At 39.3% G+C, this 23,616-nt stretch overlaps 1 protein-coding gene across 2 annotated transcripts in view; it reads right to left on the bottom strand.

Annotated features, from left to right (window-relative positions):
• GALNT13 (polypeptide N-acetylgalactosaminyltransferase 13) overlaps positions 1-23,616 on the bottom strand; it is a 340,614-nt gene that overhangs the window by 44,986 nt on the left and 272,012 nt on the right. For both annotated transcript variants that reach the window (XM_054044511.1, XM_054044510.1), the window contains exons 9-10: positions 21,530-21,669; positions 16,269-16,367 (exon numbers count right to left, since the gene is read on the bottom strand). In XM_054044511.1, the coding sequence (XP_053900486.1) occupies positions 16,269-16,367; positions 21,530-21,669 (239 nt within the window). The remainder of the gene's footprint in view (positions 1-16,268; positions 16,368-21,529; positions 21,670-23,616) is intronic.

Consider the following 23,616-nt stretch of genomic DNA (forward strand, 5'->3'; position numbering starts at 1 on the left):
CCATTTCTATTACTCCAGTTTTCAAGATCATCCAAAACTTCATGTATGATATTCCAATCCTCCTCTGTTGCAGCAATACCTCCCAACTTTGTGTTATCTGCATATTTTATTAGTGCACTCCTACTTTTTGTGCCAAGGTCATTAATGAAAATGTTAAATAAGATTGGCTCTGTAGTGGTCCCTCACTCTCAAGTGGGGAGGGAGGTCACTCCACCTTGTTGTCTGAGGCAACAGCGCTTGGGCTCGGGACACGCTGGCGGGGCCAAGTCAAAAGCAGCCTATAGTTCTGTGGCCACCTAGTAGGTGCACAAGTAGCAACAGTCTAAGGGCAGGTCTTCACTACGGGGGGGGGGTCGATTTAAGATACGCAAATTCAGCTACGTGAATAGCGTAGCTGAATTCGATGTATCGCAGCCGACTTACCCCGCTGTAGGGACGGTGGCAAAAATCGACCTCTGCGGCTTCCCGTCGACGGCGCTTACTCCCACCTCCGCTGGTGGAGTAAGAGCGTCGATTCGGGGATCGATTGTCGCGTACCAATGGGACGCGATAAATCGATCCCCGAGAGGTCGATTTCTACCCGCCAATTCAGGCGGGTAGCGTAGACTTAGCCTCAGGCTCTTGCCTGCCTTCGGATCAGCTGGGCACTGAGCAGTCTTTAGCCTGCAGCCTGGCAGTAATTAACAATGTAATGCTCTGGCCCTGCGGGGGGGGGGGGGGGGGGGGGGGCAGAGCAGGGAGCAGGCTTTAACCCAAGCTGGCTAAGGCAGCCAACAAACACTCAGTTCAGGTTTCGTGTGAGGATGAACACCCACACAGTCTAGGGACTCCAGAAGAGGGGACACTAACTGAGTCAAGTGTCCTAGTTTGATGCAGGGCCGGCTCCAGGGTTTTTGCCGCCCCAAGCGGCAAAAAAAAAACAAAAAAAGCCGCGATCGCATTCTGCGGCGGCAATTCAGCGGGAGGTCCTTCGCTCCAAGTGGGAGTGAGGGACCGTCTGCCAATTGCCGCCGAATAGCTGGACGTGCCACCCCTCTCCGGAGTGGCCGCCCCAAGCACCTGCTTGGCAAGCTGGTGCCTTGAGCCGACCCTGGTTTGATGGACGGTAAGTTCACACAGGCCTCCTGGCCTATGGTGGGGAGTCGGCCACCCCAGGGGACGCGGGCTGGCCTGACTCCACTGCATCCCAGCCCAGGACCCTAACAGTGGCGGAGTGGTCCGTCACTGGGTCAAGCTGGGATCCAGCTGTAACAGACTGACCTCGAGTCAGTCATCAACGTAGCTGGACAGTCATGGGCTGCCCCGGGCTACTTCCTCCTCCCAGGGGTTTGGTACCTTTGTAATCCACAGGTCCTCTGGGTACACAGCGGATGTTAAAAATCCTTGCTATTGGGCTTGCAATTTCATATGCCAGTTCCTTCAATATACTTGTATGGAGATTATTGTGTCCCCCTGAGTTGGTCCCATTAAGCTCTTGGAGTTTGGTTTCCACTTCGGATGTGGTAATTTCTACTTCCATATCCTTGTTTTCATTAGCCACAATGCCACTATCCCTCAACTCCTCAATACCCTCATTAAAAACCAAGGCAAAGTATTTGTTTAGGTGTTGGGTCATGCCTAGTTTATCTTTAATTTCCACCCCATCCTCAGTGCTTAGCAGTCCTATTTCTTTCCTTATTTTATTTTTATTTGTATGACTAAAAACCTTTTACTATTGTTTTTAATTTCCTTTACAAGGTCCAACTCTGCTTGGCTTTTGGCAGTTCTCACTCTTCCCCTACACTTCCTAACCTCCAAGAGGTAAGCTTTCCTTGCTGATCCATCCCTTCTTCCATTTGTTATAGGCTCTCTTTTAATAACTTGTTTCAGATGCTTATTCATCCAGTTTGGTCTGCAACTCACCCTACAATTGCTTGGGATGCAGGCTACAGCCAGTTTCTGTAATTTTGACTTAACGTAATTCCTAGCTTCCTCCACATTCAGATCCTTGAGTTCTTCAGACCAGTACACTCTCCTACTTCTCTTAATTTTTTTTAAGTTTGCCCTATTGAAATCAAGAAGCCAAGCTGCAGACCTATTTTTGTTTATCCTTCCATTTAGTTTAACATGAATTAGCTCAGGATCACTTGAACCAAGATTGTCTTCCACAACCAGATATTCTAGGATAGCCCTCACTACTTATCAATACTAAATCTAAAATGGCATCACTTCTTGTTGGTTCAATAATTATTTGGTGAAGAAATCTGTCAGCTATCACATCCAGGAATATCTGGGTCCTCCAATCTATATCTCGAAAATTAAAGTCCCCCATAATCACATAATTCCCAGTAGGATTTATTTCAGGAAAATACTAAGGATGTCTCTATCCATATCCAAATTGGATCCCGGCGGGTCCATAGAATATCCCAAACACCGTGTTAGTAGAGGGATATATTATATATATTTGTATAGTTGCCTTGACTTCCTTTCTAAACCAGGTCAGTTTTTTAACCAGTACAGCCCTCTTCCTCAAATGTGGCTTTTTGGGAATCTAATAAGGTGTTCTTACAAGATTCCCATCATTCACATTTTTTTGATTAAATTCTTTCTCCCAGCTGACTTGGTTCATAATTGGTTTTCAGCTTTTCATCAAAATTTCTTAGACTGTAAGCTCTTCAGGGAAGGGACGGTTTCATCCTCTGTGTGCTCAGTGCATAGTTCACTGTGGACACCATCAGAATAAAATAATATTCATATTTCATCTGATTATTTTAAGAAGAAAGAATGCTACTTCTTTATAAAAGGTTATCTCATGTACCCAGAAAATAAAATCAATTAAGTCATGCACCAAGCAGAAAGTGAAGAATCTTCTGAGTGCTTAAGTATTATTCTCTGAAGACCTAAGGAATGGTAGGTATTTCCTCTTATTTAATAATAATTCTAACCCAGCTCTATAAATATGCAGAGTATTATTAGTACGTTTTATATACTGAATTAGGGTTAGTTTAGCTAATTATTTCTTTTTGGTAAATTAAGAAGGCCTAATTCTATTCCCGGATACTACAGATACCATATCTGAAAAATGATGTAGACGAGAGCTGACAATATTCATTGATCCTATTCCCCACATTTGTGAAGACAAATCACTGAAACGGCAGCCTGCTTAACAAAAGAAGCCAGTTTTAACAAAACCCATAAATGCTGTTTTGATGTATGAAAATCACAGTTTTGAAAGCAGTTAGTAATGTAAATTATAACTTTGCCTCCGGACTCTTCACTGATGTGTAGCTAATAAGGAGCTCTCTAAATACCTGAAAATTTACATATACATTCAGCAAAAGCAGAGATCCAAATGCAAAACTGAGCATTTGTGGATTTGGTTAGTGATGAACCACCCTCCAAAGGTTTGATGCTTATGTGCAAGTTTAGATGATAAATTTAAATATTGTGGTCTAGAAATTTCACAGGATCACCACCTCACAAGATGTTGCAGGTTGAACAGATGGGGCACAAATAATAGTTCTTGCTGCTCTTTCATAGTATTCCAACTTTGCATTTTGTGTTGCAATAGCAATACAGAACTGGGGATAAGATCAGTGATGTTAGATAAATGGGATTTAAACACACAGAGAGATTGTGGCACAACAATTTCCCAGCATTAGTTCTCCATTTAGAAAGGCGTTCAGTCAGAAGAAGGCCATCTGTGTGTTTATTAACTTCCTGGGTCTTTTCCTTGCAAAATTTGCTTCTTGTGAATATTTCTCTAATTCCTTTTTGAATATGTTTACCCTTTCAGCTTTTGCTGATGCCTTTGACAGTTCATTCCACACATACATGACCCTCTGTAAAGATATTTTTGTTAATATCCATTGTGGCCCAGGCCTTTCACAGCTTCAGTTCATGTTCTCTTGTTTTTGAGCCTGTTGAATAGGCAGTTTGAAGAACAGCTGGCTAAAGCTGAACCTAGGCAAGACTGACTGGATACTAGTGGGAAGATGGAAGACCTTTGAAGAACTTGCTGCCGCCTTACTATCCCCTTCTATTGAGGACATCTGCCCACTGATTGTTAAGCCAGGCTGCTGCAACATCGGGCTCCTTTTGGACATCTGAGCATTTTTAGATGCTCAAATAACAATGGCAGCACAGAACATCCACTTACATCTGTTAGTGGACAGAAGAATACCATTTCCTAACAGTCTCAGATCTGGCTACAGTGATCCATACATTTGTGACTTCCGGGCTGGGTTATTACAATTGATTATATCTGGGATGACATCACAAACCCTGAAAAAAATCACCAAATAGCACAAAATACAGCAGCTCATTGTTTAGCAACACAGGTCACTGTGAACAGATACACTGACTGCCACTAATTCCTGGTCTCTGTCCTCATATTCAAAGCCCTCAATAGGAATGGGCCTATATTCCTAAGAGGTTGCCTCTCTATGCAACATGACTTCCCATGATAACTAGCCTCTGCATGAAAATATCAACAAATAGAGACAGGCTTGTGAGCGCAGGAGACAAAACTTTCACAGCTGAACCTCAACTAAGGAACTCACTCCCAGATAAGAATGATTTGGGGCATCTTTTTGTTCAGGACTACCTGCAAAACTATTTCTTTCTTTCTTTCCATAAGGGCTTCACAAGCACATATACCCACTTAACACACACACACGACTAAGCTATTTTTCCTATAGGCTGGGAAGAAAGAAAAAGATTTTTTATTTCTTTTATTTTTAAAACAGTGCATATCAGATAAATGGAAAAAAGCTATTAACATTTTTAACCAGCTCTAAAGTATTTGGGAGATGCTAAGATACTAGAGTGTTGTGGGGAGGGGCATATAAGTACGTTGATAACATACAATAAAGTAACTATTATTCTATGAAATGGCTTCTACCTTTTCTACCCCCATCTGAATAGCTGATAGCTTTTTCTAATTAATGCAATTCTGACCCAGACAGTAGCTATGCAAACGTACCCAGTGGCTGTTATCCCTGGGAGTTCTGTGATCAATGTGATTATCTTCCTATGTACTTTTTTCAGTGTTTATATATTACCCCTGTAATGTGATACCTAGAACTATCCACAGAACAGCAACTACATAATCAGGAATGACTGCTATGCAACCACAAGCATGTCAAAGCCTATGACCAGCATGACTATGAAATTAGAGTTATTTTGTGTATTACTGACATACAAAGGAGCAGACCAAGTATTCCACTCTGCTTGAAGCAAAAGTCTGAGAAATTAACTTGATTGATCAACACTGGTTAAGTTCAATACAATGCAATTAACTCTTTATCAAGTTAAGTGTTGGTACAAATTTGTACCATTTCCCTATATTGGGTTTTCAAGCAATATTTAAAATTCTATTATTCTTTTATGTTTGGACTATGCAACCTGGTGTTTATTAGGTTCTGCATCAAACATCCACATCAATAGCACATTTACCTTCACAGACAATCTTTGGTGGGTGCAATCTCTATGGGGAAAAGAATATCAATTTAAATGTTCTAGCGTTCCTTAACACACAGTAAAACAAAGTTAATGCAATTAAATTGAGTATGCCTTGATCTGCATGCTATTATGTTCTACAGATTGCGACAGTAAGATTATCCTAACTAATCACTCCTGAAGAAATATATAAAGCTTCTGAACTTGGTAACAGGGATAAGTACAAATGGTTTGTACAATCATTGGATCAGATTTAAGATTAACATATACTTGTAATTCCTTTTTGCCTCAGGATGGACAAATCAAAAGATAAAGGGAATGTGCTCCCCACAATTGAAAGCAGTGGGTCTTTGTCTGGGCAGATGAAAAGGGTAGATGGCCCCTTGAAAAGTCCCCACTTCCCTGGGTTATGAGGGGAAGGAAAAGGGGGCAATACCTGAGGTGAGCAAGATAGAACCAGAACCCCAGCTCAGATGGGGTAGCACTGACCTACCTGGGGGAAGGATATTTCTATCTTATGCCTTTCAGGTGGAATCCTTGCCACCTACCTGCCAACTAGTGAGAAGGAGGTAGGACACATGCTGATGGCATGATGCAGTGTCAAATAAGCATGTAGCTTCAGTCATCTATGAACAAAACTCTCCTCTCAGATCTGAGGGGAGATTTCTGGCAAGTATATTTTATTGGTTGTCCGAGGATTCATAATATAAGAAGTCTAATGCCCAGGATATTAAATATACTTTAATACTATGTAGACTCAAATAGTGAAGAAATGTTCTCTTCAATAAAACAAACAAACAAACAAACAAACAAATAAAGCCTCAAAATCAAGGAGCAAGTAAGGGCATTCACTAACTGTACACCTCTCAGATAGAAACACTGCATATGGGCCTAAATCACATTTATTCTAGCCCTCATATTAACTATCCCAAGCCTCCCAATTATTTTGAATTCACCTTTCTTAATTGATTTAAAGCATTCTAATAAAAGTTACAGGGAAAGTGCTCTCTCTTCCCTCTCACATTATGTTGATGCACAAAGACATTAATTGATGAAAGCCACCTTAGGCAAAGCATTCAAACCGAAGTTGATTATACTACCAATTAAAGAATACACGCAAATGTTACCAAGTTTCCAATTAGGACATTTTAGGGGGCAAAATATTACAGCAGATTTATGCATACTCTGCTTACTCATTTTCAAACTTGATAGTTAATTATGAAAATCTTGTAGTTCACTGAGGTATTTTAGCATATGGACAGATCCAAAATATAAATGTAAATATTTGCGCCTGAAAAGAAGAGACAAAGCATAATCAGATACGTGGCTTCATTTTACAATAATATCTTAGTATGTTTAGTGACCACCACTTTTACAACACTATGTTGTTCAATGGACAAATCAGTCAAGTGCCCTGTTGAACCAGGAACTATGCCAGGATGTTTAATTGCACGAAATTAACTCAGATCTCATCTAGCAGATTTTTGTACCAACAGCAGTCATCTCAAACTTGATCAAACCAGAGTTCATGTTGCAAAAAATACTAATGGAAAATTTACTCCACTGTTCTCTCAGCTCTAATAATAATAATGAATATTTGTTTGTTTGTTTATTTAGTTATTTTTGGAGTTCATACCCAGATGCTTCTAAGCATATTAAAAACCTAAAACCAATAATTACTGTAAGATAACGTGGCCCAATACTCAGAGCCAGTATAAAGTATACAAATATTAAATAACATTAAAATAAAAAATATACAGTTTACACTTTTTGTGAGGTAATTATTATCAGTTGACTTTGGAAATGTATCTTGTACATATATACAGTAACAATTATGGAACATATTTTCAGCAAAGGACATTTTAGTTTTACAGAGATTCTCAAATACGTATTGCTAGGGAACTATTTTTCATCATGTGCAGAAGGATAGTATTGTAAAATACAGATGAAATAACGACTACTGTGCTGATGACAACCATTTTCCTGATTTTCAAACATTTATTTTCCACACCAGTATCTTCTATCAATTTCTGACTGCTGCTATCAAATCAGGACCACATAGGGTGACCAGATGTCCCAATTTTATAGGGGCAGTCCCGATATTTGGGGCTTTTTCTTATATAGGCGCCTATTACCCCCCATCCCCTGTCCTGATTTTTCACACTTTCTATCTGGTCACCCTAGGACCACAGTACATATGTCTTTCATAGAAATTGCAATAAAAATTGACTTTTTGGTTCTGGAGTTTCATCAAGGGTTTGTTGAGACAACTTTCAGTTCAGAATGGATGGCCCTCTAAAGAAGCTATAATAAAAGTCTGGCTTTGCTCCCAGAATCTTAGAACATTAACTATATAAACAAGATTCTTTCCTTTACTATCTGAAATGGACATGATGCCTAAAGACCAACCAAGAATGGAGCCCCTTTGTGCTAGGTGCTGTACAAACACAGAGTATTAGGCAGGCCCTGCCTTGAAGAGCTCACAACATAAATAGATCAGTCAGCCACAGCGTGTGGAAAGGGGTGTACCGCACAAGTGGAGTGAACAATGTAATAGCAGCAAACATGTTAGTTTCATTTTGAAGGGGAAGGGATTAGTTAGGAGGTAAAGTTAAATGGGAAGAAAATGGATGGGAAAGGGGACATTGAAGGATAGGGGAGCAGAGAAGTAAGAGGGGCAGGTGTGGAGTGAAGTGGAGTAATGCTGAGTTGCTTCCTAGACAGTTACTTAGTATTGTCTTTATTTATTACATTTTAAAATTATGGAAATGAAATCTAACAAATCATAAAATACATTCATACAAAGATCGATAAACCAGACACTTCAGGTGAAGCACAATTAAGCCATATGTGTTTGCCCAATTGCACTGGCACTTGACTCTCCAAGTGGGAAAGTTTGAGATCGTTCTGTTAGTTACATTTCTGTGATACTTTCTCGTATGTAAATTATGCAAAATCACCAGCATGCCTTTCTTTGGCACATGACAAATTTCTTACCTTAATGTCCAATTATGATTAAATAAACTATTTTGCCCTTTTGAATTAATGTGTTTAAAATGCATTTAGATGGATTGTATAAAATGTTAGAATTATTGCTACATTATAATTAAAATATTTAAAGTTTGACTAATTATTACACTTATAAAGCCACATTGTGATTTTTCAGCAGAACTCTCTATTGAAATTAATGGCAAGTTCTCTTGTGCTTAAAATCAATAGCACAATATGGCTCTTAGTCTTTATGATTTGGCAGGGTATTTACTGAGTAAAAAATTACTCCACATAACATACCTATAATTGAGAATTTCTATTGTAGAAAATTCTCTAGAGTAAGATAAAACATACATTTATAGTTATAGTCAAAATTGAGTAGATTCTCAAAGTCAAGCACATAGCTAAGAACATATCTTCCAAGCATCAAGACTTTTTTACATGTAGTTGTGTAGAAACCCCTCATACTCACTAGCATGTTACAAATACCTATCCTGTCGTTAAGTATGCATAGAAAGAAAATTCCACAGATGGATAACAATCCCTAAAGATTTGTTATTTAGAATTCTACCTTGAGAAAGGGCTCTGCATCACTTCCTTCAATAAACTATATGCTTTTTGTCATTCAGTTTCTAATCTGTTCTAAGCAGTCAGTATAAGACAGAGGGAAATGGTTACCTCATATATATATTTGCTAAAACAAACACATAATATGCCTGTTCTAATGTCACTCTGCAACAACTGTTACCATGTGAGGTTTTATTACTAAAAATAAAACTAGGGAAAAATCTGGCTGGTTTCATTCTGGATTCACTAAGAGCCCAATCCTGCACCACTCAGGGAGTACTCAGCATCTTGTAGGATTGGGTTCTAACTGCCAATGAACCAACAATGTCCATGGGCTCAGTCCTGTTAGGTTGAGAGTGCCCTCAACAGGAGTGCAGGGCAGTCAACACCTCTCCTGCATGGAGAGTACTCAGCATTGTACAGGATGCAGCCCTAAGTGACTGAACCTCTCTTAGCTGTGACTTGCTTTTATATTATTATTCATATAATATTCTTCTTGGGGAGGGTGGGAATCATTTTGAAATTGGAGAATATGGTTTTGATATAGGCTATACCTATGTCACGCATACTGTGACCTCACCCCCATATTGTCCCTTCTCCCCCACCTATAAACCTGGCAGGTCCCTTACATCAGTGCTGGTGCAGGAGTCCTCAAAATGCAAACTTCTGGATCTTTCTACAGCTCCTGCACAGGGGAAACCTCCCTAGGCTAGACCTGGGACATTTAGGGCCCCTTTATGTCTCACTGGCTCATTTACCTGAAGTAAAAAGGCTAGGGCAGGAGTGAGGATCTCACTCGCAGTCTCCAAACACATATTTTTTTTAGTTGCTTACAGCCTGACTCTACAAGGGGCTGCACATTTCCAGAGATGAGCTGAATGCTGTTCACAGCACCATGGAGGAAGATCTCAGCACCTTGTAGAACTCACTCCAAATCAGCAACTGTAACATATAATTTGGGTTGACTATGCATTTATTATTTTTAGAAAAAAAGAAAACCCCAACTGATGAACAGAAATAATTAAAAAATTGAATAGGGCAATTGCTGAGGAGTGGCTCAGTTTACCATATTTATTCCAACATTTGGATAGCTCTGAAATTTTTATCTGGATGCAACAAAGAATTTTTATCTAAAGTTTACATCCCAGCTGTTAATAGTCATTTTCTGCTTTTGCTAGTCTCAGATTTACAGTCAGCTATCACATAAAATATCCTTCTTATTCATGAAATTTAGAAAGAGTACTTTGCAAGGTAAAAAGATTTGGTAAAAGCATTAATCTCTAATGTTGCATTAAAATAAAGCAGAACATTACCCGAATAAGCCAGCATCTTTAAAAAAAATCAGCTTTCAGAATTACCATGTAAAACTCTCTTGTGATGTTCCATTACAGCAGGACTGGATAGATCGGAGCAACCATGACTAAAGACTCCCAGAATAACTTCCTACAATATGGTGGAATGAAGGCCAAATAGGAAAGGATTACAGAATTGTGATGTTAAAATGGAGAAACAGAGATTGCAAAAGTGACCAGAAACATCACTGCATAATACCTTTGAGGACTTTACAAACACTGGATCTAATTCACACTGACTTGCACCACATAGAAGGCCTTTGACAGCGTTTTGCAAGGACATTCACCTCCTTTCACCATCAACAACTTCCATGGAGTTTCATGCTGTGAGGTGAGTTATGTACGTATTCTCGTCTGCATTTTTCTGGTTGGGAAGCTGAGGCAGAAAGGTTAAGTGGCTTGCCCAAGGAGAGAGAGGGGTTCAGTGTTAGAAATGGAATTAGAACTCATTAATTCCTGCTGTGTGAGCCTCACCTCTGCTCCAGACTCTTTAAACTGGGTAAAAGGACCAGAGTGGGGTAAAGGGACCCTAAAAGTGCCATATACAGCTGGGGAAGATGACCCCAGTGCCAATACTACAGAGATAGCTGTAAGGCTCCAAGGACCTCACCGCAAACCGCCGCATAGGGGGAATTTTGAGGGAGGGCTGGGGGGCAGGAGGCAGCACTTAATTTGTGCCAGGGCTGAGTCCCGGCACCTTTAGGCTTAGCAGTTCATAGCACCTGGGCTTGCCGCATCGGTTATGAATGCAAAAAAATTGCTTGAGCCCCTACATCTCTTCCATTACAAGTTAAGCACTGGCAGAAGGTCTTTGCTGGGCAGGGGGAGCAGGGACCGGTCTTTAGCACTCATCCGAATTGAGATTCTGGACAGCCATATGGCAGCCCAAGGAAACTGCTGTAATTTAGATAGTTCTTCAAAGCTTTCTAAATTATGTGCAGCCTCTTGCACCTAGAACAGTCCAGGATTAGGAGGATACAAAGGTGGCTACTTTAGCCACTACCCCTGGGCTGCGAGTTCTGTGCTGTGCTTCTTAGGGTATGTCTACACTTTGAGCTGAGTGGGTGAGATTCCCAGCTTGAGGTGACATACTTGTGCTAGCTCTAAATCGAGCTACCAAGCTAAAAATACAGCAGGGCACTGCTGTGGCTACGAGTATGTGCCTAGGGTCTCGAAAGGGCACGTACTCAGGGGCTAGTTTATCCTGCAGCTCATGCTGCTGCAGCTCCTCTCTATTTTTTGCAAGCTAGTTCAGGCATGCCCCCACTTTGCCCCCTACACAGCTGAGTTGCAAGCGTAGACGAGGACAAAACACGTTCAACACAGTTTCAGAAAGCCATCGTTTAAATTAGGTCTAGCATAAAATTATAAATAATTAAATATGTAGCAAAATAAAAAGAACTACACTGATGTACTACTATGTACATTTCATAGCTCACTTGGATTTTTCACTGTTTTTCTCCCATTCCATTTACCTTCATCATTCCTCCTGTCAAGCCGACATCAATCCGTGTTTATATTTTGAAAATATAAAATCTCACTCCTTAATTTTAACCTGCTGCTAAACTCAGAAAACTAGGAAAAAACCCACTGCGCAAGGTCTCTTCTAATCTAGGCTTCTCAAAAGGTGAGCTCTTTTGTTCATTTAGTTCTGAAGATTTAGTGACTAAAAGAAGAGCTAAGAGGTATTACAACAAATGCCTGTTGATGGTTTTAAATTTCTTTTTATTAAACACACCTCACTGGGAGAAAGGCAGGCCTTTTTGCTATTGTACTGAATGTGTCAAACACAATACAACCACTGGATCTAAAGAAAGGAATTCAAAATAAGTGAGATGAATGATGAACCTTGAAATTCAAGCTTTTTTGTTTATTTGACTTATCTTTATAAGAGAAAAAGAGTGATTGATTATATATTCTTGCTCTTCCTACAAATGTGTTTGGCTAAGGGAGACATTTCCCATCTATTACCATAGAGAGGCAATATTACTAAATTTTAATGTTTAAAAAGAAATCTTCTTTTGGTAATGCTAACATATAGGAGTAGCAACTGTAAACTTGCATTAATCTCCAGTTCAGATTTTTTATTTCTTTTTCTTGTGTGTGAATGAGGGTATGATTAGATTATTGTTATGAGCAGAGGCTCTATTTCTGAATTTCCACAGTAACAGAAGCCATTTCCATGGTAACATAATAAAAGAGTAGCCATGATGCCTACGGAGATGATTCCAGGCAGACAAACCACATGGCTGAGTCATTCTCTACCTGACCAGTAAAATCAACTGATTTCAACTGAAATAACAAAAATCCTAGAGGTCAGCTATTGCAAAAGGGGAATGAAACAATGAAGGGGCTTTATCTAGTGTCTGATTTTGATAAGCATTAATAATGCATCTTCCTGTGTGACTCACTTATTGCCAGTGTTCCATTTAATCAACAATCTATCTGCAGGTACAGGTTTAATTGCCACCCCTCCCCCCAGCATCAAATGGTGGGGGAAACTTGATGGGGCTGGCAGTGAAAGGGAAACAGTCCCAGGAGTAAGGAAGAGACATTTGCCAGGGGAGAATAGGTAGCTCCTCCCCCGGGAGTCTCTGACACCCACTGGCCAGCTGAAGGAGACGGGTGCTGATTGGCCAGCATTCCCCAGGTTCCAGGATTTAGCGGTGCACAGGAGCCATGTGGAGCCCCTTTCAGCTCCATTCCAGCAGCCCACCCTACCCACCTGAACTAGGAATGGGAACCCAGCCTGACAGATGCTGCAGGGTCTAGCCTGTTTAGGGAGTCAGGAAGGAATTTTTCTCCCCCGTAGGCCAATTGGCGGAGGACCGGGGAGCTTTTTGCCTTCTTTGCAGCACCTTGAAGCCACAGCGGGTTAAGTAGGAACACGCTTAGTACCCAGCTGAGTTACGAGAGTGGAGTGGTTTATTCGTCATGGCATGCAGCCAGTTTCCAGGGCAGCTAAGAGAATAAAATTAATGGTTTCCAAAGGTAAAAACCGTAGGATTTTGATGATGGGCCTTGGGGTCAACGTGACAGGGTGAGATCTTTTGGCCCTCGCAACCTGAGGTCCCCACCCTGCTGTACAATTTGTCTCCTTCACACGGGAGGAGGGTGCTAGGATTCAGAGAACTGAGCCTTGGGGGACAGTCTGGGGAGATCTACCTTGTGGTATGGGTTATATGGTACAGAGCCCTGTAACTCCTGCACTGGAACCAATTTAATACCTGATATAAAAGAGGATGGGTGATGGGGAGGTAGCGCCCCTCCTCTGTTTTAAAGTTTAATACAAATTGTGGCCTGCCACTTAATTTCATACATGTGTCTGTCCTCATTTTGCTGCTGTGTCCATGTCAAGGCATATATGTTCTTTCCACTCAGACATCAGTAAAACAAAATCTATTGACTTTATTTAGAAACATTAGTATTTGTCCCCTAGATCCTTTAAAGCACAGAGGCCAGTTTTAAAGTTGCAGTAAGTTGTACTGTACAATTTGTAGCTTTTTAAAAAAGGGGTTAGTAGTTAACTCATCAATGCACCATAATTGGTGGTTAACAGTTATCAAATGCACAGGTATTACATCAAAGTATTATATCCTGGCAACATTGCTAAAATGTAGCATAGTGATTTCTTCACCCATAATACACCAAATAAATCTAACATATAGTACTATACATGGCTTCATAATCAACAGAGCTCATTTTCTTAAGACTTTAAATGTAACTTTTTTGTAAAAGAAATGTTAAAATATATGATCTTTTCTAATATTTTAGCCTTAAAGTCCCTTGAAATGCTTTTGAGATGTTACAATTACAAAGTATTTTTAGCAAGATTTGTGAGCCATGAGATATTTGTCTTTGCCTCAAGCTGGGAAAGCTTGCATACTTTTTGTTCAGAAATCTAATGAGCCTGGTATTATTTCTGACATCCTTTTCAATCTGAAATAGTTCTATTTCATAGCTACATTTTGTTAGCTATACAGTCCTTCTAGCACTTGCATTCTGTCCTATTTTTCCTCTTTCGTTATGAACTCCCATTAATGATAATAGGAGTTATGTACGAGTACTGATGGATAACGGACCCCTATATTTAGGTCAAATATGAATGGTTCATGCTGAGTCAGCAAAAATAACACCAGAAATATAAGGTAACTCATTTGCATAAGCAAATATAGGGATTTGAAAGTGCAGTGGGTAAATTCACATTCTGCATGTGCATCCATTGTGCTTACTTGGAAATGTGATCCCTAGTGTGCATGCATGATGGACAAAAATAATCTGGAGATTTTAAGAATCCTTCAGTGGATTGTGACACCAGCCCAGGGAAGCTCAAAATCCACCATTGCCATTAAAGTAAAATATTAGAGCCCAATCCAGCAAATACAACTACCAGGCAAAGCTTTGAGTGCCCTAAGTAGCCCCATGAATGCCAGTGGGGCCACTCAGAATGGTAAGCACTGTCGTGATAATTGGGCTTATGGATTTACCCTAATTGGGAGTTCAACTGTAAAAAGTCAGTGCTAGTTCACAAGCTGCAACGATAACCTACAACAACAAACATAGATGGGAAAAGGTATGAAATAGTCCAAACAAAAAGACTTACTGATATAACTCAAGGACTGTGTTAAGATCATGCTTAGTAAACCAGAAAAGTGTAGAACCAGAAATCAGTGAACCAAAACTGGTGTGTTACAAACTAGACCTAATTGGTGGACAAAATAATGAGGGGATGGGCTATTCTCTTTGTGGGTTCTTAAAGAAAGACTTTGGGAGAAAAATTGGCTACTGGAGCGAGCTTCATCATCATGACTATTACCCCCTCACCTCCCTGCGCATCTCCTGGAATCCCAGGCCCTCATCCTCCAGAGACAGGATACTGGGCTAGATGGACCTTTGATCTGACCCAGGAGGGCCATTCTTATGGCCAATCATAGACATTCAGAAAGACCCTATTAACACATTTATTACATCCATACTAATGGCTTAGATGCAGCTGTCAGATTTGGAGGTTTAAAAAATATAGGTGAGACTTTTTAAGTGCAAGTGCACTTTTGCACACACAAATGGCCCAATGGGCAAGTGCAAGTGAAAATCCCTGACTTGCATACCTTTAATGTGCACAGTGTATGCTCACTTTTGCATACACACATGTTAAAAAAATTATGACTATGAGGTCGTAAGCCATCCAAAGTCTCACCCATTTCCATAAAGGATATTTTTCCGTAAGTAAAAAAATAAGTAAACATTCAGGACCAAATTTTCAAAGCTGGTGTCTACATTGCATTTTATGGTCTTTGTTTGCTTACAAAGAAAAAATTATTCATTCAAGAGTTTGGCCAGAGCTTCAAATGGGGGTCTGTGTGTACAACATATACATATGCAAAGTTTGTCGCCACGATCTGAAAATTAGGCCTTTGGAGTATTGTTAAAATTCATAAGTGGCAGGAAGTTAAGTAGTAAGTTTGGAACTCTGTCTTTAAATTTCATTATTTTGCTCAATAATTGCAACCATAGCTTTTGTTTTATTACCTCTGAATACAAGGCGATTCCACACACCTACATTTCTGCTGCAATACCAAAGCACAATTAGGTAAGTAAACTGTTTCAATGCTGCCAAAAGTGAAAGGTACATGGGACAATACATGTTTGTTGCCCTGTGTACATGAAGCATAATATTTAAATACCAACACTTAAAAATACCATCCTATTCTGCATCAGTAAAGAAGTAGCAGTGAAGTGTTGAAGGGAGAAATTTTAGCTTTGACTCCTTTTTAGCCTCAGCATTACCTTCAGTGAATTTAAATCAGGCTGTTTATATATATTATTTAGATGATTGTTGTGCCTTAGTTTCCACACCCACAGATTAAAGAACATAATTCTTTAAGCAATTACTGTGTAGCTAATTATTTTTTTTTTTACCTGATTTCCTCCCATGCCATGGCAGTTGAATATACCCACTTTTTCATTTTCCTTGCGGCCCATGTTATCCAAACATTGGTTGGTTTCAACATTTCTGATCTGAAGAAAACAAAGGTGAAAACAAGTGCAGGAAGTTAAAAGGAAGAGAAAAAGAAAAGAAACCAGAAGACACTGCAAAAAACATTAGGATTAAATTTGTAGACCTAGGCACTACAGATGCTCTTTGAAAAATATAATTCCAAACCTCACATATATGTGTGAAAATAAGATAACTGCATGAGCAACTACCCATCTGAATGTTCAGTTACATGAACCGAATGCACCAATGTTTTAACCTGCAACATGTATGTACGTTCCCAGCTTTGGGCAAAGAACATCTCCAAGCACGTGAAAAATATCACAAAGCAGCACATTGTGATTTAAATGATATGTTAATTGTAAGTATAAAAATTCACTTCTCCCTCCATGTGAACGGACTGTTTTGCCTTAATTATCTAATACAATATGACCTTTCCTGAAGAAAGTGATATAGGACAAAATTATTTGTCTTCAAAATTTGTCGTTTCTTAAGTGCAGCAGGGCTGATTCAACTCTCCATCTTTCCCAGGTAGATCCACTGAGTAACACACAGGTCCTGTGTGTGTTCCTTGCAGATAAGACCTTAAACACTGAGGCCCCATCTGCTCTGCACAGACTTTAACAATCTTATGGCACTTTCATAAGCGTAATGGTTTGCCCTGATGCCCTTTGACTAAAAGTGGTTCTCTCTCCTCCACTGTAATACAATATACTGTGCAGTTGGTTGTCACCAGCATGTGTTGCCCATATTTTAACACAAGGCTCCAACTAAGCATTTCCCCTTACTCTAACAACCCTTCCATCCTCATGGGTGCACACAATTACAAAGGAGTGAGAAATTTGGAAATCTGTTTATTTTTCTCCATTTAAAAAAAACCATTTGCTCAGAGCAATAAACATGGAATAATGCACTAGATGGGAAACTTCTCTTCAATGCACTTTAATAGCATATTTTATAGTTTGCTTCTGAAAACACAATGATGGATTGACTTTCAATAGTGCTGAACATACAGAGTTCCCACTAAAGTCAGTGGGAACTTAAGATGCTCAAACAGGGAATACTTTTAAAAATATAATTGGCACAAGCTGATGTATTCCCAAGGCAAAATATTTGCTCAAGAGTTCTGGTAAGACCTCCCTAGAAAAGATGATTTTATAGTATCTGGGTATCTGTCTAGGTCCTTATATTGTGTCCATCAACATGGTGCCTGTGTGGCTACTTCCCAGAAAAGTGGGTGAATTCAGAAACAATCTCCTCAACCCTTTCCTTCACTTTGCAGACAGAACTGAAACAAGTGACACTACAATCCCTTTTGAGGCCCCACCAGCACACCATGTGATACTGTCTGGCACCCTAAAGTTTCAGTGAAGCTGCATGTACAAAGTGTGTAAAGTGGTCATCATACACATAAGTTATTCTTTTATTGATTACCCTTCTTCAGAAGAAAGGGGCTTAGACCCTAAAGAATGTGTCTTACAAATAAAATTTTCCCCTGTCAGTAGGAGAGGGGGAATTTCCAACAGCAATACGCAAAGTAAAAATGCATCTTTAGCTCTCGTGCATCCTTTATGAAAAAACATTGTGATACTGCACAACTCCAAAATACTTCAATGTCTTGATTAAACATTTACATTAAATACATCAGCTGCAATTACAAATACCACTTACTGAGGCCTAACTGGTACTGTATGTATGGGATAAATCAAGCTGGAATGTAATTAAATCAGAATTAAATCAGCGATACAAGTAAAATCAGATTATTTTAATATATTACACAATGTCAAGGAGGACTGGAAGGGGACGGTCTTTAGAACCTAACAACGTTGCTCCTTAATCAACTAAAGGAGGTCACTATTCACAAACACAAGGCTCTCATTCAAACGCTCAGTGGTGTTATTTTACAGCCCTCTCAGGCCTTACTGGTCCAGGGAAAAAGAGACTCTGACAGGAAATTCAACTAGGGAGTCTTACATGTTGACAGGCTTATCACTAAGATATTTGAGATGATAAAGATATTTCTGTTTTTAAATTGCTTTCCTTCCCTCAACGAAAACCATCAGGGTGTTTGCTCTTAAACAGTTTATTTTAACTCAGGCTTGTTTAAAACTCTGCTGTGCAAGCTAGATGTGTGGCTTTCTGGGGTATCTGAGGTCCATAAGGCTGGGTAATATGCCCACACATCAGCCTGATCTCTTTAGAGACAGGTTGGTCTGGTGTATATGGAAATGAGCCATCTCCTCTGCAGACAGGAACTATGGAGCTGCTTGGGGATTGAGTTCATTTATAAGTGAGTAGTGCTACTCCCAGTTCTAGCGCTATCCTTCATCACCTTCTCTTCTGCAGTCCACAGTCTGTAGCAGGCTCTATGTATGACTCAAATGAGGGGAAAGGGAAGGTTCCAGGACTAGGTTGTTCTATTATTAAAAAGCAAAAGCAGCTTCAGCTGCTGGGGACTACTCCTATCCTGAGCCAGGGGCAATTGGACAAGCTGCTCTCCATATGTGGTGGGGGAGAACCCTATCTCACATGGTTGTTGAAGGCGGATTCCTGTCCAAGCTTTATTTGCCTTTTCACAACAGCATCACATTATTCATTCATATTAAATGTGTGCTCCACTAGAACGTCTAGATCCCTTTCTGCAGTACTGCTGCCTAGACAGTTATTCCCCATTTTATATTTGATTTTTCCTTCCTAAGCATAATACCTTGCATTGTTATTGAATTTCCCTTTTGATTTCAGACCAATTCTTCAGTTCATCAAGACCATTTGAATTCTAATCCTGTCCTCCAAAGTGCTTGCAACCCCTCCCAGCTTGGTATCATAAGTAAATTCTATAAGTATGTTCTTGTAACACACAGCTGGGAATACTGACAGCTGTGTGCCCCTGTTACCCATCTGCCTGAGCAAGAGTGAGTTTTGCTGGTGATTAGACTGTGTGTCAGCTCCCTGCCACACCAGAATCCCTCAAGGGCTCTCCTGGCCCAAGCCTTGGCTAGCAGGTAACAATCTGTGAACTCCAGCCAGCAAATTCCTCAGATATGTTTCTCTGCAGTGCATAGCCCCTGCCATTGTGCAATCACAGAAGATTGTGAGTTCACTGTTCAGTACATCATCGCTTATTAATTTAACTGGGGTAAATATAGCCTTACCTTCAAACACAGGACTGAATTGGTTTATAGTAAAAGTATACAAAAGAACCCGGATTAAGTGATCCCAAAAGGGATCAAGTAGAGATGTCACAAGCAAATAAAAGTGAAAACATGCATCCAAACGTCTAAAACTTAATCTAGCAAGGTATGGTCTTTGTTCAAGATGGTTTCTCTCACCTCCTTTCCAGCTTTTTACTGGCCAGCCTGGCCAGGACCTATCATAGAGATCAAATTGCTTGGTTTCTCTGTCTCCCAAGGCAGAGGATAAATAAATAAATAATAAATTAATGGAGATATCCGATCTCCTAGAACTGGAAGGGACCTTGAAAGATCATCGAGTCCAGCCCCCTGCCTTCACTAGCAGGACCAAGTACTGATTTTTGCACCAGATCCCTAAGTGACCTCCTCAAAGATTGAACTCACAACCCTGGGTTTAGCAGGCCAATCTCAAACCACTGAGATATCCCTCCCCCCAAAGAGATAAAGATAGTCTCTCTCGCTCCCCACCCTCCTTATATCCCCACAGGGATGTTTTTGTCTTATAAGTCAGGAAGGGCCCCAGGGGATTCAGTCTCCTGTGCATCTCTCTGGGGTGAAGAAGCCCAGTTAATTCTCTGCATCTCAAGTTCAGGATCAGGATAGGCCCTGCTGGTTTAGCTCGATGGCTTTGTTTACTGCTTATTGAGGTAAAACCACATTCCTTTGTCTAGGACAGACCTGCTTATCACTTTTACCTAGACTAGGTTGTCTGGCCTTAAATGTGTTAGTAACATCATACAAAGGGAGTTCATAACTCACATATAATGTTTATAACACTGTTATAATGTTAACACTCATCTAAATAGCCTCTAACCTGTTCTTTCTGTGTTTTGGCCTGGGACTCTTCCCCCTTGTTGTTATTAATTGTGTTAAGCATCTGATCACCATTAACATTTTTAGTGAAGACTGAAACCAAAAAGGCATTCAACACATCAGCTTTCTCTGTTTCATCCATTATTTGCTCTCCTTCCCCATTAAGTAATAGACATATACTGTCCTGTCTCTCTCTCAATTCTGCTCTTTTCAAATTTCCAGTATTATTATCTATAGGTGCAAAAATCCACCTTTGCTGCCCAGCTGGCAGCCAACAGCTGAAATTGACAAGCAAGAGTTTTAGTTCACAGATGCTGCTTGAGTTTTTGTTCTCGTTTCCATAGAAACCAAGCTGTATTGATGAAAATAAGGTGTTTTAAAATGACTATTTTATAATTTTCACATACCCAGGTTTGCCATTCTGACATTCTCTTCCAAAACCTTATTATTTCATGCTTAAGTACGTTCTCTCTAACATCATGTTTCTTACTTTTTAAATAGTTAGACTAAAAACCCTACTGTGGATTTTACTTTGCATAGCAATTCCAAATTCTTATGTTGAGGTTACTTTGCTGAATGTAAGAAAAACACAAGTCCCTTTGATCGCTGTTCTACCAGTAGTTATATTTTTGTGCAAGTATTTAGAGCTTTTAAAAGTCAGCTCAGATAAAACATAAAAGAAAATTTTAAATAGTAGGTTATCTGACGTTTAAAGAGGTCTCTGCACTTCGTTGCATTAAAATCTGTTGTTTGTTAGGAATGTTTGTGATACTCAGCTGTAAGCTACACCACCAGATGACAGAGCATAAATGAACAAACCAATTTGTCAAAAATGACCTCAGTTATATTGCTCTATCCATAATCACATAAATGCTACTGGAAAGCATTTTCTCCAACTAATGGCACAGTATTTTCATGTTAAAAGTATTAGTCACAAGCATTATTTTTCCCAACATGCTATGCAGTTAAAAAGAGAAACCTTTAGATATGAACATTTATGAAGAGACAGCCCCTTATGAAGCATGCAAAAGAAAAGCAGTATGTTTAAAATAAAAAGATCAGGTGTGGGGAACATTTCAAAGCATTTAATTGAGAACACTGCAGAAACTCTAGCTCATTAGCAATGCCCCCATATGCACAATTTTTTTTTTTTTACTTAACCAAAAAGAAATAATTCATACCTCACCAAGTGAATAATAGCGTCTTGGAATCTGGGAGTCTGGATAGATGTTTTCTAGGTACCATGAAAAGGGTTTACACTTCAGATTTTCTCTTAGTGCTTTTCTGACTGACACATCACCATAATCCACTTTGACAACACCTGGAATTTTTCAGAGAAATACATAATCAATGTATAGTATTCTTTACTGCTACACAAAAATGTCACTGATCATTTTATCATTTTCTAATTCCTATAATTATAGCTTGACAAGATACAATTGCATGTAGCAGCTGTTACAACACTGATATTTTTGCTGCCATCTACTTTAAGAAATTAAAGGCTAACAAAAACAATATTTGTATTATTTATAATTTTCTAATATGGAAAATATAGCCATACAAGTGTCTTTGTTCCCAGGTTGGATAGTTAATGACATATGGTATGAAATATTATTTATTTAGTAGTTCAGAATCAAAGTTAAATTTGAACTAACCTAAATAACTGAGATCCATATCAATTTATCCAGCTTCATTTTATATAAAAAGATTTCAAAGCAGATAATTTTAAGTTCTATGATTCACACTGTTTTCTTTTGCTTTAGTTTACCAGTGTTTCTATGTGCTTTGATTTTCTAAGAAAGAACGAAAAAAATAGCCATCTAATATTTAAGCACAGTTTTAAAAGGCATCTTGCAGGTATGTTCAAATTTAACAAATTGTTTTGAGAAAAATAAAATAATCCTTCTTCCTCTGAAGTTATCAAAACCCTCAAAAATTAGTTCATTGTCTTTAAAAAGTTGACCAACTGTCATAAAGAACCCACTGTCTTACTACAAATATGGAAGTAACAGTGCTGCCTTTTTCAATCAATTTTGTTATGTCTACGGGAGAAAATCCTGCCTTTCTTTCCCTCTACTCTATGGGTTCATGCTGCCCATGAGAACTAATGCTCCACATCTGCCACATAACCACCAGCACAAGCTGGTGCAGATGGTTTATAACAACAGCAAATTACTACCCCTTGGAACAAGAGAAACAAGGAGGAGATTGTACCTTAAAGAGGTGTCCCAGAGGCACATGGTGCAGTTTAAACATTACCCCTTACCTCACGAATGAGCCTAAAGGCACAGTCAAGTGCTAATATCTGTTCATTAAAATAAATACAATCACTATACAATCCGCTTTTCTACAGTCTATATATGCGCAGAAAGTCATGTTCTCAGAAATCTAATTTGCATCTTATTTTCGTTTTTCTGGTATGGGATTGGACACTGCTCTTATCATTCCCAGAAGTTATAACACAATTTATCCCACAACCATTGAAATCACTTCCTTGATTTTCCTACTTCTTAAAAATTTTACACTTATGTTTGCAATCTAAATCTGGTTGTCATTATTCACTCTCCCCTCTCCGTTTGAGTTTAACTGTTTCTAAAGGACTTTTCTCCAGAGAACATGTCAGTATATTGGTCCATTCTTTTCTTTCCAGAATATACAGGTCCCAATTTCTTCTCTCTGTTACATCTATGTAAATCCAAAGTAATTCAATTGATTCAATTACTACAGGATAAGGTGAAATCAATAAGATGAAATTCAATAAAGATAAGTGCAATGTACTATACTTAGGAAGGAAAAAAATCAAATGCACAAACACAAAATGGGGAATAACTGGCTAGGCAGCGGTACTGCAGAGAAACATCTAGGGCTTATAATGGATCACAAATTGAATATGAGCCAATATTGTGATGCTATTGCAAAAAAGGTAAATGTCAATATAGGGTAGTATTAACAGGCGCGTCATATGTAAGAGACGGGAGACAATTGTTCCACTCTACTTGGCACTGGTGAGACCTCAGCAGAGAACTGTGTCCAGTTTTGGATGGCACAGTTTAAGAAAGATGTGGACAAACAGAGTACAAGAGGACAGCAACAAAAATAAGAGGTTAGAAAACATGACCTATGAGGAAAGGCCAAAAAAATATATTCATATTTAGTCTAGAGAACAGAAGGCTGAGGGGGAACATGATACAGTCTTCCAATATGTAAAAGTTTCTTATAAAGAGGATTGTGATCAACTGGCCTCTATGTCCACGGAGCGTAGAAGTAG

The sequence above is a fragment of the Malaclemys terrapin genome, chromosome 11 (assembly GCF_027887155.1).
Source record: "Malaclemys terrapin pileata isolate rMalTer1 chromosome 11, rMalTer1.hap1, whole genome shotgun sequence".
Lineage (NCBI taxonomy): Eukaryota > Metazoa > Chordata > Testudines > Emydidae > Malaclemys > Malaclemys terrapin.